This window comes from Gymnodraco acuticeps, unplaced genomic scaffold (assembly GCF_902827175.1).
Source record: "Gymnodraco acuticeps unplaced genomic scaffold, fGymAcu1.1, whole genome shotgun sequence".
NCBI lineage: Eukaryota > Metazoa > Chordata > Actinopteri > Perciformes > Bathydraconidae > Gymnodraco > Gymnodraco acuticeps.
In genome coordinates, this window is record NW_022991219.1 from 2,397,975 (window position 1) to 2,415,317 (window position 17,343).

General features: G+C 40.6%; 3 protein-coding genes across 7 annotated transcripts in view; 2 read left to right on the forward strand and 1 right to left on the reverse strand.

Moving 5' to 3' along the window:
- Positions 1 to 7,128, reverse strand: part of tsc2 (TSC complex subunit 2) — a 46,085-nt gene extending 38,957 nt beyond the window's left edge. The window contains 12 exon segments of the mRNA XM_034239144.1: positions 37 to 174; positions 281 to 424; positions 1,107 to 1,233; positions 1,326 to 1,399; positions 1,495 to 1,620; positions 2,397 to 2,445; positions 2,527 to 2,644; positions 3,368 to 3,515; positions 3,604 to 3,714; positions 3,804 to 3,890; positions 4,018 to 4,202; positions 6,984 to 7,128. Coding sequence (XP_034095035.1) covers positions 37 to 174; positions 281 to 424; positions 1,107 to 1,233; positions 1,326 to 1,399; positions 1,495 to 1,620; positions 2,397 to 2,445; positions 2,527 to 2,644; positions 3,368 to 3,515; positions 3,604 to 3,714; positions 3,804 to 3,890; positions 4,018 to 4,152 — 1,257 coding nt within the window. The 5' untranslated portion in view covers positions 4,153 to 4,202; positions 6,984 to 7,128.
- On the forward strand, positions 7,047 to 10,783 carry nthl1 (nth-like DNA glycosylase 1). 4 transcript variants are annotated; one of them, XM_034239147.1, is made up of 6 exons: positions 7,047 to 7,183; positions 8,070 to 8,770; positions 8,849 to 9,019; positions 9,123 to 9,282; positions 9,756 to 9,861; positions 10,270 to 10,783. In XM_034239147.1, the coding sequence occupies exons 2-6, from the start codon at positions 8,696 to 8,698 to the stop codon at positions 10,574 to 10,576; spliced, it is 819 nt and encodes a 272-aa protein (XP_034095038.1). In that variant the 5' UTR covers positions 7,047 to 7,183; positions 8,070 to 8,695; the 3' UTR covers positions 10,577 to 10,783. The 4 variants fall into 4 exon arrangements, with proteins under 4 accessions (XP_034095038.1, XP_034095036.1, XP_034095037.1 ...); XM_034239145.1 differs by lacking the exon at positions 7,047 to 7,183 and having other exon boundaries at positions 7,230 to 8,238; positions 8,412 to 8,770; XM_034239146.1 differs by lacking the exon at positions 7,047 to 7,183 and having other exon boundaries at positions 7,234 to 8,238; positions 8,550 to 8,770.
- A 972-nt stretch (positions 10,784 to 11,755) lies between these two features.
- Positions 11,756 to 17,343, forward strand: part of LOC117561622 (Na(+)/H(+) exchange regulatory cofactor NHE-RF2-like) — a 15,408-nt gene continuing 9,820 nt past the window's right edge. Inside the window, exons 1-3 of one of the 2 annotated variants that reach the window (XM_034239151.1) lie at positions 11,756 to 11,851; positions 12,204 to 12,532; positions 16,728 to 17,036. In XM_034239151.1, the coding sequence (XP_034095042.1) occupies positions 12,326 to 12,532; positions 16,728 to 17,036 (516 nt within the window). In that variant the 5' untranslated portion in view covers positions 11,756 to 11,851; positions 12,204 to 12,325. Of the gene's footprint in view, positions 11,852 to 11,919; positions 12,533 to 16,727; positions 17,037 to 17,343 lie in introns of those variants that run through there. The other variant, XM_034239150.1, reaches the window with a different exon arrangement.

Sequence of the window (17,343 nt, forward strand, 5' to 3'; positions counted from 1 at the left end):
TATGACACAGAAGGATGGAAACTCAAAAGCACTAACAGGTCTCTTGTCGGCACATTTCTCCACCAGACTGAAGAACTTCTCTGTGGAGCCGTGGTAACCGTTCTGCTCGTACAGCTCCTCCACTGTGGTCAGCAGCTCGTACACAATGGCCTTCAACTCCGCACTGCCTATTGTCTGTGAGGACACATGAGATGGGCCAGTTGGTGAACAAATAACTGGTATTTTATTGTTTGTTTGTGTGTGTGTGTGTGTGTGTGTGTGTGTGTGTGTGTGTGTGTACCTGGATCTGCTGCAGCAGCCGCTCTATGATGCCCAGCAGGATGTCCCATGTGACCACCTGCAGCTCTTTGCCGTACTTCTTGATCAGTCTGGTGATGGAGAGGACGATTTCATAGGACACCACCTCATTGGCACTCGACATGGCCTGAGTGACAGATACACAGAAACAGTTAACACAACTGATCCATCACATTATCAGGAATATACTTGTTTTTTTTTTCTTCTATTTGAAGAATCCTTAGAACTAGCTACAACTGATACAGTCACACTAGGTACTACTACTATGCAAACATGTCTATAGTATGACATAAACTAAAAACACATAGGAAGATCCAGCATATGCAAAAATGGTGTATTTGGCATTGAAGCATAAATATACATATTTCTTGGCAAAAAGTGATCGATGTTTGGCAAGAAAAGAGATTTGGAAATGTGGCATTTTTCATTTACATTTAAGAGACATAAGTAGTTAAATAATCTGTAATTCTGTCCACAGGACATTCATCTGCAACAATTTAGTTTGTTTCATATTTTAAGAAAAAAAAGACCAAACTAAACTAACAAAATGTATTCACTTTGAGTTCAGGAAAATCTTGAATTTTCTCAGTTTTGTGACATTTGTAGACCAAATGATTAAACAAATATTATTCAATTATTAAGAAATGAAAACCATAGGGCGCCCTAGATAATATCTTGTAGAACAAAAACAAAAATGTTTTCCCTGACATTTTTGCCACGTACAGTACGCATTGTTCTTGTTTTCATGTCATTTAAGCAATAAGATCAGCACATGCCTCATGGGGCAGATAGCACTGTATGAGCGTTACCTTGTAGAAAGATGGCAGAACGAGTGTAGGTGTGTTTTTCAGGGCGGGGAGTCTGTGTGCGCCCCACAGTGCCATCCCAACAAAGAACACGGCTCCTCTCAACAACGGGGCGTCCTCCATGTACACTCTGAGGGAGGGTGCAGGAAGTTAAAGGGACACAAAAAGCAGGAAAATAACATTCCCATAATGCACCATAAGTTCAGAAATACACTCTAATACCTCTCCTCCATTATCCGGCACATGGTGTAGATTGCACTGTGGCCGAGGTGAGTCCCCAACACCTTCCTCATCAACTGCAGGTGCACAATCACAGGCCGTTATGAATAATGCGCATTGCATCAGACAAAGGAGAAAGTGTGTGTGTGTGTGTGTGTGTTTGCTCTCTCACCTTCCAGCAGGATTCACAGAACTCCTTGACGTTGACAGTGCGACACAGTGTGATGATGAAGACAGTGAGAGAGTCTGAGGGCAGGCAGTTGTAACACACCACTGCATCCAGTACTTGTAGTGCCACCTAGACACAGCATACACAGACCACACACATACATACAACAAAACAAACTGAACAACTCTGAGCCTCATTCATTTATGAGTATGGTCACGCTACATTGTGCCGTTAATACGTTTTGATTGTGTTTCGTGTTTGTTTACAAAATAAATAAGATAGAGAGCACAGTAAATAACAAACACCTTACACCAGACTGCCAATTGGATGATTTTGTACTTCCATGTATTATATGTAGTTGTCCTGCTTTTACATACAAACCACTAAATGTGAAATGCTCAGGAATACCTCCTCAGCATGAATCAGCACTATCTGTTCATTGTTCATCTGATCATTGATTAAAGACGTGCATGGTAACACACCTCTCAGCTCTAAGAGATTTCACATCAAAACCTTTAGATAACTGGAGATGTAACTGTTACTGCAGTTCAACAACTCAGGCCCACAAACAAGCACTCTACCATTATTAGGGAATCAGAAACCAACTTGATTAAATAAGATTTCTATCTTGCGTGCCTCACACAAACAACGTTTTCGTGGTGATGAGTAAAGCTAACTGCGACCACACAATTTAAATATTTAAACATTTTTGATCATTCATCGTTTATTCCATGATTAAATGAGTATGTCTCCCAATGCTAAAAATAATGGATATTATTAACCCTTTTCTACCTACCTGATTTGCTGTTTATAATTTGGACATTGTTCATATTTGGGGGTATTCTCTTTGCTGTAAGATTCTAACAAGCCGTTGTAACAAAGAATACATTTGAACAAACACCCACCTCAATATCTGTTGAAGATGTAGTTCTATTGCACAGGAGACAGATTTTCCTACACAGCACAAGCAAACAAACGCATGTTAATACATTCATTTGATTGAAATGTGTTTATGTGTCTGGATCTCTGACTTACTGGACCATGACGGAGACGTTTTGGTCCAGGTAGCAGCTGTTGAACTTCACCAGATTTACAAGAACATGGAGAAAATCGGAGGTAAGACCTATGTCCATCCACAGGAGGACAAAGCGTGCTGGAGACAGGAGAGAACAGAGCGAGAGCAGGACATATTATGGAATATTACAGGTGAATAAGGTGTGTAACAGCCCAGTCATGCCTCAACAAATAATAATTGCAAGCATGACTACAAAGATGATTCAAATGAGTTAAAAGTATATATTTGATACACTGGAATCTAGATATTTAATCCAGAATCTTCATACTAACAACTCAATTCAGAACAAAGAGGATCATGCTGGTGAACCAGACAACAATGAGTGTAGGGTTTTACTCAGGATGAAAAACACACTGTGTGCCTGTGCTTATAAAGGCAGAGTGGTAAATGATGGGATGAATGCAGAGTGTGTACAAGATTATAGAGTTATTTTATATCTGAAAACGTTACTCAACCAATTGCAATAATGTAATAAAAAAAAAGCAACCTTATCAATTCTCAGGGACTTCAATAACAGCAAGTTGAAGTTATAAACTAAAATGAAAATGTTGCCTGCTCCATTTATTAAAATAAGTAGGGTTATTCTCTCGAAACTTAATAATACAAAAAAATAATCTGACTGTCCATCAGTAGCAGTTATTTGCGGGAAAAAAACTTCAATTTGCAAAGTTTTCAATTTGTCTAAGTTGTAAATTGTTTCACAATGTGAGATGTTAAGAATCTCCACCCTTACATGAACACATGTTTATCCCTCGTTTTCCCCCCATTGAAGTGCTTTAAAAAATGTCCAGGAAGTTTTACCTATATCTTCTTCCAGATAAGTGATGTCTTTCCCGTTCTCGGTTAAGGCCTTGAAGACTTCCAGCCTATCAGAGAGGTCCTCGTTGGAGGGTTGGTAGTCTCTGATCACGTTGAAAAAGAATGCTCTCAGAGGGCCGAGCCGCTCGCCCTTCACATTTCCAGGGAACCGATCATTAGGAAAAGTCCGGAACTAGATTCACATTTCATATTTGTGTGTGTTTATCCTGTCTATGTACCTGTCCCTGTATAATGGCCCTCAGCAGCTGCAGGACCGCATGTCTGGCCTCCAGTGGCTGCTCTGGAGTCAGCATGTCCTCCACAGCTTTCCATACAGCCTCCACAGCATGCTAAAAACAACACATGAAAACACAGAGTTACACACAGAAGGTGACATGTTGTGTTGTATCCAAAAATGTCAAACCAGGAGCAGACTCACATCCTCAAATTTCTTTGTTTTGGCGAGCTCACAGACATGGTTCATCATGCGGACGCGGGTGCTCAGACCGCAGTCTGGTTGGAGCTCCTGAAATACATCACAGGAGGAAAGGAATGAGGAAAGGTGTGATGCAAAACATGTACAAAAAACTAAGAGGATGCTGCGTTTAATTGTGTATGAACAGATCTGCAGTCTTCTGGTCTCTCCTGCACACCTTGATGATGTCCGTCGTGATGATGAACTCTGACGGTCGGGCGTCACTCTGTTTGCTGGGCGGCCGCGCGGTTCCCAGCCCAAAGATCCCCTTCACCTTGTCCTTGAGACTCTCTTTGCTCGGTTGTTTATTCATGGCCCAACCTGAAGGGGCAGTCCACCGCACAGGCTGGGACTGAGAGCTGCCTGGAGAAAGAGGAGCACACTTTTAGATGAAGCCGTTTTTATCAATGTGGATTATTACAGTGCAAAACCCAATACCCAAAGACCAGATAAAGAGCCACACTTCCTCTGAATTGACTTGATGTAGCATAATAGCAACAAGATGGATTGTCACATTCAAAGCCAAAACCCATTGCAATTATTAAATCCTTTAAGATGCTACATCACAATAAAATATGACCTGTAACTAGATTCAAACATCAGCAAGGAACATGACAACGAGTGAGCATTATGAAGTTCATCTACAGGGTTCATACACTTTTTCACCAATGATTTTCAATGACTTCTCCAGGACCTTTACCTAATTTTCCATGACCAAAACAATGACTCTTTCTCAGCGGTACCACTGAAAATGGTTTATTTTAACATGGAACAGGAGAATAAGGTCTGCATATGAAACATGTAGTGCCTATCTAAAACAAATCAAATAGTAGGCTGACTAGCTTCTACCCGCTAAAGCAACTCAAATCTCTCACCAGCAAAATACCTCGTCAGTTAAATGCCATTTTACCTTTCATTACTATACAGTATTTATCATCATTATAGTATTACTATTTTGGCGATTAGATAAAATATAAATTATATTTGATGCAACTTTAGTTACATTTCCATGACTTTTTCAAAAATATTGTTTTCCATAACTTTTCCAGGGCCTGGAATTAGCATTTTGAATTTCCATAACTTTTCCAGGTTTTGAATGACCGTAAGAACCCTGAATCTAGTGCTAATGACTTCACACTGAGGCCCATACTCAAAGAAACTAACCTTCTGTTGACTTATTGCAGCAAAGTCTCTGCACATTTAATTGTTTGACAGCATTTGCATACTCGAGTTCACCTGTAACACTATGCCCATATCTTCTTATGATTTGCTCACTGTTGGTGACAATCACATCCTCTTCTTTTATAAATCCTTGATATTTGGAAGCATAATTTGGATGTTATCCAAGTCATATTCTTATTATTGATGAAATTAGGTTTCTATGTGATTAATATTGGCAGTGTTTTTTAACCTTTAACCATTTTAACCTTTTCTCTCCTTCTAAGCCAGTCTGAAGTTTTATAGATTTAGCCGAGAGTTTAGCTGAGGTCATCAGACACCCAGATCTGGACACATTCTCTCATGATCTATCCAACATGCAGATGCCAAACTAAACAACGGACACATTCATTCAATATTTGGCATTTGGGATGTGAAGTAGCCTCTCTGATGTTCTCCAAGGAAAGGTTAATGCATCAGGTGTATTGGTTTTATTTGTATAATGTTGGCAGAGAGCATTTTCAGATGGGGTGATACACTGTGGGGAAAAAGGCATATTCAGAGTTTCTCTCAGTGTATTTATTACAGTTACTTGGACGGTTGTTTGTGTGTGTCCTTATGTTGGGGGCTGAAGCACAACGCATGTTCTATTGAAGCAAAGGATCAAAGACACCCTGTACCTCTGTGTGAATGTTTTGCCCTGGAGTGTGCATGTATAGGCAATATACATTAAGCACTCATTTAAGGGTTGCACAATATTATACTAAAACCAGTGTTTGAACTGAAGTGAAGTAACAATGAATGTAAGTGTATGCTGGTGATTAAAAGCTGTTACATCAGATTATATTACTTTCAGTAAAAATCCTACATGAGGAAAATAACGTTTGATCTATTGCTGATTCCCTTCTTAATTTTGATTTCTTTAAAGAACATTCTATAAAAGTTGACAATAATCAGGGTTGAATACTAAAAGATGTAATGCATTTTGAACAGGGTAACTAGCTAAGTGGTCTAAAGTAACCTTTCCAACAATGACTGGTGGCAACAACAAACTTTTTACATTTAAGTTGCATGGCTGAATCTACACTGAACAAAAATATAAAACGCAACTTTGCTCCCATTTTTCATGAAATGAACTCAAAGATCTAAAACATTTTCTAGGCCTGTGGACCAACATTCCACAGGCCACAATCAACTCTATGCGAAGGAGAAGTGTTGCACTGCGTGAGGCAAATGGTGGTCACACTAGATACTGACTGGTTTTCGCACCCCCCCCAGACCCCCCCAATAAAGCAAAACTGCACGTCTCAGAGTGGCCTTTTATTGTGGCCAGCCTAAGGCACACCTGTGCAATAATCATGCTGTCTAATCAGCATCTTGATATGCCACACCTGTGAGGTGGGATGGATTATCTCGGCAAAGGAGAAGTGCTCACTATCACAGATTTTTTCAGATTTGTGAACAATATTTGAGATAAATGGTTATTTTGTGTATAGAAAATGTTTTAGATCTTTGAGTTCATCTCATGAAAAATGGGAGCAAAAACAAAAGTGTTGCGTTTATATTTTTGTTCAGTGTAGATACCACTGGAGGCATGGTAGTAGTAGTAGTTTTTGTATGTAACTATGGTGGGAGCAGAGGCTTCTGTTACGCAGCAGTGAAGTTTGGAGCCTGTAAATGAGTAAACCAGGGGGGCAGGTTTGGAGAATATCTGCTGTCATGTGGACTTGACAGAGACAGAGGGGAGGGGAGCAGACAGACAACCACTGTTCTGTTTCACTTCAACAACCACATCAGTGAAAAATAACCTCCATCTAGAACAAATCATATATTTAACCACTTAGCGAAAACATGGTATAATCAGGAGAAATGCACAATGGCGCTACTGAACCGTTAGCTCTGCTTTTACATTCCCTGTCATGAGCTAGCATTCCTGTGAGGCATTCAAGGACTGGTTGCTTAGAAAACATCTCCCCCTCCTCTCACCTTAATGCAGAGGAGTCTCTCTCAGCTTCATAAGGCCGCAGCTTCGTCCATATGCAGCCAACAGAGCCGGCTGTGTCTCTGCATTGATAACACTCTGCAATTGCTGTTGGAAGCTTGTTCTCGTCCAGGCTCAGTCCTCCTCCACTTCACAACCGGATGACACACTAACGCTGTGACAGGGGCACTTCCTACAAAAACACGTTAGTTACTCTCGCTGCTGGGAAATGTAGTTCCAAGCAAGCTAAACACAAACTATGCTAAAGCTATTTTGTTAGCCTAGTTTTGTAAATTTGCAAATTACCGGACATTCACAAAATATTAGGACGCACCTCTATTTACCCAGTGGCTGCATAAGAAAGATGGTAAATAGCTGCCAGTGACGAGACACATGTTTCTTAAACTAAAACGGTTAACGAGTAGCTAGCTAAACATGCTAACAATGCTGAAGTTGGTTCCTCATTGGAGCCAGAAGCTGCACTGTCGCAAGGCTGCCTGCTAGTGGAGCTACATAATAGGTTTAAATTAAGTAAAAGGACTAAAAGGAATTTCTTTCAAAAGGAAACCTCATGAATACAATGTATTGGAGAGAAACACATTGTATATGCTAATAAACAGAAACCCTATTTTATTTACCTTTAACTACCTGATTGATTGGTAGGACTGAATGGCTTAATCAATGACATGTCATGTCATACTCCTGATCTGCTTAATGCTGACGATTTTAAGCGCATTTTTTTTATTAGGTTACACAGGTAACCAGGTAAGCAGGCATAGAGCCAAACACTTAAAGTCATGATTTTTAGTACACTAAATAAAACAACATAACTTGGTGAGAGATATGTGTAATTCTGTTCTAAATAAAACGTTTTTGTATTTAAATTAACAACTTTTATTATTAATACAATTATTTTGTCTTTCTTTCATTTATTTATTTACCGGGATTGTTTTTTTTCTGGTCCGCTCGTGACCAGAATCTACGAATGAGCAACCAACTTCAAGATCAACTAAATGCCTCAGGTCCGCTGGAAAACGAGTTTCTGTTATGTAGTCCGGACTTTAACTATGACCTCTCCTTATTTCATGCAGAGCAGACCTGTTATCACTCGGAGTGGTGATCAAAATGCAGCGTCTCTCAGGTCCAAACTCACCACCAGACGGAGGAATCAGGGTCCAGGTTCCTCTGTGGAGGTGAAGGTAGAGCCGGAGGAGGCGAGGATCTCGGAGCAAAGACCCTCCTCGGCCCCCTTATCCACGGGTAATGTTGACGTTAGTCTACACAGAAACGTGTGAACTCATTTAGAAATTCACCACAGTTCTTCTAGCTAGCTCCAAATACAGTTGTTAATGAGCAAAAGTTGGAGAAGTTGCAGATGTTGTTTTTACTTAATTAATCTGTTTACTTCTGCATCTGAACATTGGTTGACACAGCAGAGGCAAGGCAACCTCAACCTCATCTACATACTTGTTCCCATGTGGTATGTTTTCTTTATGTATTTCTGTGCTGGGTCAGATATTCTAAATCCTCTCTACCCTGTGCTCATTCTGGTGCTTGCCATCCAAAAACAGAAACAGACGCCTTGCCGTTGTCTTCACATAGCCGCAGGAGGAAACAGCTCAAAGTGGAATATGATGAGGATGAAGGTGTACCACCGGTGAAGACAGAACACTGGGAACCTCCCGACTGGAAGAAACAACTGGGATACATCCGTGAGATGAGGAGCAGCCGGGATGCACCTGTAGATAACATGGGGGCAGAGAAATGCTACGACTCAGACGCTACTGCTCATGTAGGTGTGGGTTTCTTTTTTCTCACATATTTCTAAGGTTCAGAAGCACTCATCTTGTTCCCTCTGTTGTCTTCTCAGGTCAGACGTTTCCAGGTGTTGGTTTCACTCATGCTGTCCAGTCAGACCAAGGACCAGGTGACCGCAGCAGCCATGAAGAGGCTCCGAGCTCACGGCTGCACTGCAGAAAGTATTCTTAATACTGATGATGAAGCACTGGGGAAACTCATCTACCCTGTCGGCTTCTGGAGGGTAATACAGAACTCAGTACTCTGTCTTACAGGAGCCACACAGTTCCTCCTTTTCACCCTGCATCTCTGATTAGTTGAATTGTTTTCTTACCCACCCCTTCTAGACTAAGGTGAAGTATCTGAAGCTGACATCGGCCATTCTGCAGAAAGAGTTTGGAGGGGACATCCCAGACAGCGTGCAGGGGCTGGTCCGCCTAACAGGAGTCGGACCTAAGATGGCTCATCTGGCTATGGACATCGCATGGGACCAGGTGTCCGGCATCGGTGGGGGGGGACACTCTTTCTTGATGCATGCACTTGCAAATCTGTGTGAATTCACATAGCTGGAAACTGAGGTTGATAAAGTTATAGCAGCATGGACATTTTTTATTTTTAATATAGTAAATTACCCAACACTGAATCAAATAGATGAAATCAGCTCCACCCTTCAACTACAGCAGTACATTTTAATCACACATAGTTGCATCAGTAATATTTATGTAATACAGAATAATACTAAAACACCACAAAAGGGGTATTTTGTTCAGCATTGTGGATTCCTTTGATACTAAAAGTACTTTTCACTGATGACACTTACATGGTTTTTCACAAGTAAGGTTTTGAATGCAGACATTTTACATTCTTTTTACAGTCTTTAGTAAAGGATCTGAATGCTTTTCCACCACTGCTTTTTCTTATAGAAGTGCAAATCAGTTTATGTGTGTGTGTGCCTAAATATACAGTTTTGTTTTGTTTAGGCGTGGACACACACGTGCATCGTATCTCTAACAGGCTGGGCTGGCTGAAGAAACCGAGCAAGAGCCCAGAGCAAACGCGCAAGGCCCTGGAGGAGTGGTTACCAAGGTAACAGCATGATTACTTCACTGCTGACCTGTACAACCTGATTAACACGGACCAACAGATCCATAAAGTCACCCAGACTGACCACATACTGTATAATGTATTTATATATCATCCATACTTATCCAGAACATTTTATGTTGTGTATTCTTTGTGATATGTCTCTATACTGTAGATATAGTATAGATTTGCTATTTTAATTTGATTAGGTTGTACTTTAATCCACCTTGCCGGAACACCCTGATGCTGTAACAAAATCATTTCCCAATTTGGGATGAATGAATGATCTATCTATCTCGCTATCATTTCCTCTGTTGATTGATGGGCACCCTTCACTATATGTTGTGCCTGTTTGTAAAAATCAATGAGTGAGCAGTTCAAAGTAACGTGTGATGTTCCTCTCTGCGGCAGGGAGCTGTGGAGTGAGATCAACTGGCTGCTGGTGGGTTTCGGGCAGCAGGTGTGCCTCCCCGTCAGGCCGCTCTGCTCCGTGTGTCTGAACCAGCACAGCTGTCCCTCCGCCCACAAGAGCTCTCCTACAAAAAGGCCTAAAGCTGCTTCCCCTTGCTCCCCTGATCCAACCTCTGCCTCCACAGTAAAGACTGAACCTGGACAAGAATCAGATGTTAAACATGAGAGGTTAAAGAAGGAGCCACTGCCCACACCTGTTTCCCCAAACGCACCGAAACGGAAGATAAAAACCAAGGTTAAATATTGATTTAGTCTTGTCTGAGCTGTGACCAAATATTGGACCAGAAAGATCAACTTAAACACAGACACACTGAGAACATTGATGTGGATATCAGAATGTGCGAGTTTAATATGACACTACAACTACTTCAAAGAGATAAACTATTTTTCTACTGCTGGTGCTACTTTATTATTATAAAAAATTCATAAATGATGTACTGAAATCATGTTCAAAGTTTGTCCTTCTATTTTTTTCTAATATGCCCAACAAAATGTAATTCAAATAAACACTGTAGAGATGTCATGGACTTTAAAAAGAAGATATAAATAAACACTTGTTTGGAATCATTCTTCACTGCAAGTTATAGGGATGGTTTAGCAGGAATATCATCAGGTGTGTGTTGGCTGGCTGCCATGCTTCACAGGGACATTTAAATAGAACCAAGCCATTGTTGATAATAGTTACACCCCTGTTTGTCTCGCTATATGACAAACTATCATCTGTGAAAATGAGCCTTACAGATAATGAAACACTGTCACATAGACAATGCTCATGTTTGTGGCAGGATTCAATGATAATAGTCATTCATTCACGCCTTAAATATAGATCTGATGTTTTTGTTAATAGCACATCAGCAGTGTTAAGGTGTGAAAGGAAGACGTGGAAAGTAAGAACATTTACTCAGTATAATTCAGAGGTCCTCATACTTGAATTTGATTATGCGTCATATTTCTACTTTAGTAAATTTCCTAGAGAAACAGTCATTTTCATTTAAATACATGTATTTAAGATCTATAATTTACTACTTTAGAAATGGAATTCATAGCCTATCATTTTAAGAATAATAACTATACAATAACAGTAAAAGTAAGCACTGTATTATGAGTATTTTTACCTTTTATACTACTATTTATAACCCTCCTAAGTATTGCTTTACTTGATTTATTCTTTCACCTCTGGCTGTAAGGGAAACTAAACTGCTGTTCTTAACACTTGCCTCGTGGAAGTCTCATATTCCCTGATCTAAATATCAACGACACACACCCTCAAACTGTCCTGAATAACCTGAGACACACCTTTGTAAATTGATGAATGAAAGCAAGCTATGAGTTTATATTTCATGAACCATATAATCCATGCGCAACCTGTTGATCTCATGTGGAGACAGCACAGCAGGGATAGATGGGGAGGATTTCCGCTCTCAGGTCACAGCCTCACCTCCACCACCATGGGGCAGACCTCCGCCTCTCTGGAGGGACTGCACCGGGAGCTAATGTCCTCGCGGCTGCGCTGCGTCGTCAGGTGTGCGCTGCAGGGGACATTAAGTAGTGCCATCTGCTGTAGACGCCTCTTTATTTTCGTACCGCAGGACAGGATTACACATGTCCAGTTGAGGAGGGGAATTAAGTGTTACGTGTGACGAAAATCTTTCTAATCTCTGATCTCTTGGATTATTCCTCCGATGGTCAGGATTTAGCCACTGGCAGCAGTTTTTGGACACAAATTTACGCACCAATTGTACGCGCTCATATTTTTCCCACCTGCATTTGCATGGTGGATTAACACTTTTAAGCCTTTTTTGTGATTTGTGCTCTTTTGTGGATTATTAATGTACTCGCATCATGCTAAAAGATGATGATCGTTTGTTCCCCAGAGCACGCAGCAGCCGTACATTGATTAAGAGCCAGAGACTTCCCACCGCGGTTGGCCCGAGCACCTGTTTATTCTCCTGAGACACTTTGACCTGTTTTCCTCTCTATTAACGCGCCGGTTGGGATGGAGAGCGAGCTGAGACCCAGGCTCTGTTTCCTGACCAAAGGAGAGCAGGGCTATGGGTTCCACCTGCATGGGGAGAGGAATAGAGGCGGGCAGTTCATCCGCAAAGTGGAGCCCGGCTCTTCTTCTGACATGGCCGGGCTGCGGCCAGGAGACCGGGTGGTGGAGGTGAACGGGGAGAATGTGGAGAACGAAGGCCACCATCAAGTGAGTGATGGCTCAATACTTCTTTTTTTTGGGATAACAGACAGGTACTTGCATAAAGAGAAGCCTGGAGAGGCGCTTTAAGTCTCTGAGGTACAAACAATGAGTTGTATACCTGTTAGACAACTTTTTACTTTGCCTGAGGAGAAGGAGGAGGCAGGAGGAGAAGTGGGGCAACTAAAATGGGTCAATGTGAGCTTTGTGTAATGGGAATCACTGGGTGTCTTTGTAACAGATGTAGGGAAAGTACTCCGATCTTGTACTTAAAAAAAGTACCTGTACAGGAATACTCTGTTACAAGTAAAAGTCGTGCAATCAAAATGTTACTCTAGTAAAAGTACAAAAGTATTAGCATCAAAATACACTTAAAGTACTCATCATACTGATCGGCTCATTTTAATAATTGATGCATTGATGTGTTATCAAAGCTGGTAAAGGTGAAGCTATACTTAGTAAGGGATTGTGAATTTATTCCAGGTGTGACTAAAGTCTTTTAAGTGTTGATTATATATTTTACATCATCAATCCAAATCTAAAGGTATTAAATCGATGTACTAAAATAACACAATTTACCTCTGAATTGTAGTGGAGAAGAAACATTAGCAAAACATTTAAATACTCAGTAAAGTATAAGCGGTGGTGTTAAGTAACTTAGTAGTACATTTACTCAAGTACTGTACTTAAGTAAAATGTTGAGGTACTTGTACTTTACTTGAGTATTTCCATTTTGTGTTCCCTTGTATCTTTATCCCATTACAATTCAGAGGTAAAAAACCACTTATTTTATACCTTTATTTACTGTAGTTTAATGATAAACAATAGGATAAACACTTAAAAAATACTTGAATACACATGGATTCAATTCACAATGAGTTTAAATAAGTTCCAACTTTACCAGCTATAATAAACACATTATATTTATGATTCTGAAATGGGCATAATGAGTACTTTTGTTACTTTAAGTATATTTTGATACCAATACTTTTGTACTTTTACTTAAAGGGATAGTGGAAATGGAACCTCAAATAGTTTCGTTTTAACTTATATACAAGCATAATTACGTACCAAAACAATCACACCTGATTAAAAATATATAATAATTGCCTTACGCATGTTAGAAGCACTTTATTGCAGCTTCCCCGAAGTTTTTTAGAAACGAAATGTTCGACTCAGCCAAACCGGAAGTGACGAAAACTTAGGAAGACGATACGATAACAAACCATGGCGTCTATGCAGAATGAACGTGGAAGGGCAAATATACCAGACAAAGAAGAAGGATTGTACGAGGTATCCAGTGATGATAGCGAGTCAGAAACATCCTCTCGGCTTTCCTACGAAAATGTCGTTTTAGGAACTGAATCTGAATCCGGTTCAGTAAGCGACGATGGTGACAATATCAGGGTTGCCAACTTTGGGTACCTGGCTGGAGTGAGATTTTTATATCATGGGTTTAATTACACATACGCACAAAATGACTGCTATCGTGTCAGCAGCGGGACCTTAGCATATATACAGGATATATATACAATATATACAAATACACAATATTGGACACAGACTATAAAGGACACACAGTTTCATTCACTAATGAAAGTCAAACACATGTTTGTTTCCACTGTTTTATTATGTGCCTGTCGCGATAAGAAATTAATTGACTTATCTTACGATAAATAAAAATGAACTCGATACATTTCCATTTACATGAGGATGTGACTAGCAGTTTGAAAGGATGTACTTGAATGATTATTATATATTATTATGTCAGTGGTCTAAAATGGTCATACAACGGTGCCGACAATAATTTCCGGGAAAATGTATCCAACAAAATTAATTATCGTGAGAGGCCTATGAAACACACACACAAATCTACAGATTTACTCCAAACTGCCAAATATATTAATTAACACACTCTCACTCTCATATACTCTTTAACTCTATTTTGGCCTAGAACAATAAGCAGCAGACTTTTACTTTTTTATCATTTCTACTGGATCTTAGATCTGCAGTTGCGGCTCCAGAGTATTTGTGTTGGGTAATCTATGGTAGGGCCCATACAGTGGTGGGGCTCAAGTCAGTATTTGCAATGTAATTACATACACGCTCCCCTTGACAGTGAAACGCCACGCGTGAGGGTTAGATTATTTCCCTGTCTCAATCCAAATCGAACTGTATGAAATAAAAAGGCACATTTGTCTTGTAGTAAATAAAAAGGGCGACCTGGAGCCAATCCTGCCATTTCCCCACAAATGAAAGAGTTAACATGCTGAAAACCCAACCCCTGCCGGGGGGTCTGGGGGGATTTTCCCCCAGGAGATTTTTTGAAATACTAACATAAAATACACATTCTGGTACTCTCTTGAGAAGAAAAATAAATAAATCTATTACTACACGACATATTTAAAAAAAATGAATGCCATTTTAGTTTTTTGTTACTTTGAAAGCTGAACCTGCTGCTCCTCACAGAGAGAAGAGGGAAGAGGCTGTGTGAATGACTTTACATTGTGGATAAGGGTGGATAGCCCCCATTGTTCTGTGTGTCAAAATGAAAGACAGCCCACACACCTATCAATCATCAAACCGTGGGGTCTTATTTCATTACGTGTTGATTTCTATCAACACGTAATGTTGTATCGATGTAGAGATGTACTACAGCAAAAGTATTCTCCGTCGGGACTTCCTGCAACAACATCACTCCGTTATCTTGATTCTGATTGGCCAGAAGACATTATCAAAGATGTTCTATTGAGAAGACGATCACTACGTGACAAAAGTTTTCAAAACCGTTTCTAGTCTTCGTTATTCTTGTTTTTGGCGTGAGAATAGTTTGGGCAGCGTGAGAGCGTGAGATTGAGAGTGAAAGCGTGTGTCACACGCCAGATGCGTGAGAGTTGGCAACCCTGCAATATTGAGCCAGACGATGGACCATTACGTCCTTATTTGTTCGAGCCCGAGCCCGAGGTGATGGTTCACGGCATGGGCAATGGCGAGGATGACCAGGACCAGGCGCCAGATGATGCACCCCTACGCACAAATAATCTTGACTGGTAGGTCCCTAAGCATAGCTCACGCATCTTAAGATCACCTGTAGCCTTTACAAATATTAATCATTGTTAACCAGTTAAGCCCGAAGGTCCCCCCAGTGGACCCCTCCCACAGTTTTTTTTCTCTCACATGTCTCATGGCTTCTTAACATTTATGAAACTATTAATGTTTCATACCCTTTTAAAGGTAAGAAACTCCGCTAACTGACAATAAGAACAATTGTTAGCTAGAAAAAACACAAGAGTAATACCAAGCCTTTGAATTAGCATTGAGCGAAACAATGCTAACTAATGCTAACGCTTTTTTACACACAACACACGGTAGAAATTCCCTTATTACTATCTTAACTGCACAAACAAGATATACGATTTAAAGCTGAGACTCCACAGATTCCACACATGTAATGTCATCACTGTAAGACCTCGAATTCCTGGAGCTATCAGCCAGAAAAGAGAAAGTAAACAACATCCGGTTCCAAAAATATTACAATAATTACGTCTTACCTTTTTTGATTTGTGATCAAAAGTTGTGTTCAACGGAATAAAAACGCATCTCAAGGTTAATCCAATGTCGTTGTGTCACCTAGAATTATTACGATACGCTATTCTCTGCATTTGCTGTCGCACTACAGCCATACAAAACACATCTATTCACCATAATAAAGGTCGGCTATTCACATGCAAATGCTATTGAATGTCCGCCATTGTTTGTGCCCGTCTTCCTATGCTCTCGTCATCACCCGAAGATTCCCGACGATTCCCGAAGTATTTCGTTTCATTGAGAGGGCGCAGTAAAATTGAAAATAAAATGAAACTAGGCGCATGAAATTAAAAAAAATTGTTTATTATGCTTATTTTTAATAAAAATACATAAGTTAAACCCAAAATTCGCGGATTTCCACTATCCCTTTAAGTAACAATTTGAATGCATGAGTAATCCTGCACTTTGGTACTTATGCTTAAATAAGTACAATATTTGAGTACTTCTTCCACCTCTGAGTACTCAAAGTATCTCAAACCTTTACTTAAGTACCGTACTTGAGTAAATGTAATTAGTTTACTTTACACCACTGCTCTTGCTAAAACTATGTCAGGTACAGGCCAGTTCAGGCTGAATAACACTGACTGATCCCCCTCCCTCTCTCTCCTCTCTACAGGTGGTGGACCGTATCCGCGAGGTGTCCCACCGCACCCGGCTGCTGGTGGTGGACAGAGAGACGGACGAACACCTCGGCAGCCGAGGCCTGGCCTGCACAGAGGACCTGGCCATAGAGATGGGAACCCTCTCCCCACAGCCCTCACCCGCTGCCACTCCTTCTACCTCACCTTTTCCTAGAGGGAACTCACCTATGTCACCAAAACCCAACTACACACAATCATTTTTCCCCCCTGCTGCAGACTCGTCCATCACACAAGACAAGGCCAAGAGGTTCTCGGTGACATCATGTACAGCAACAGACCCAGAGGTAAGGGAGGACACCAATACATCAGAGGGTCTCTAACAAAGGAAAAACACAGCCAAATGTCAAAATCATGCATCGTTTTAATTAGTAGAAGTTAAAGTGGTTAGTTGGTGTCCCTGGTTGGTATCAGAGAGCCACTATATGACTGTGTTAAGAGTGCATGTGACACTGATCCGACACTCTTTTACATGATGTCTAATGATGCACTAATCTGTACTAGAGCACCATGGTGTTCTGCCAGCTGGATGTCAGTACCAAAGCTGTGCCTTTAAAAAGAGCCAGGCGACTTCTCTGAGCAGTTTGGACTCTA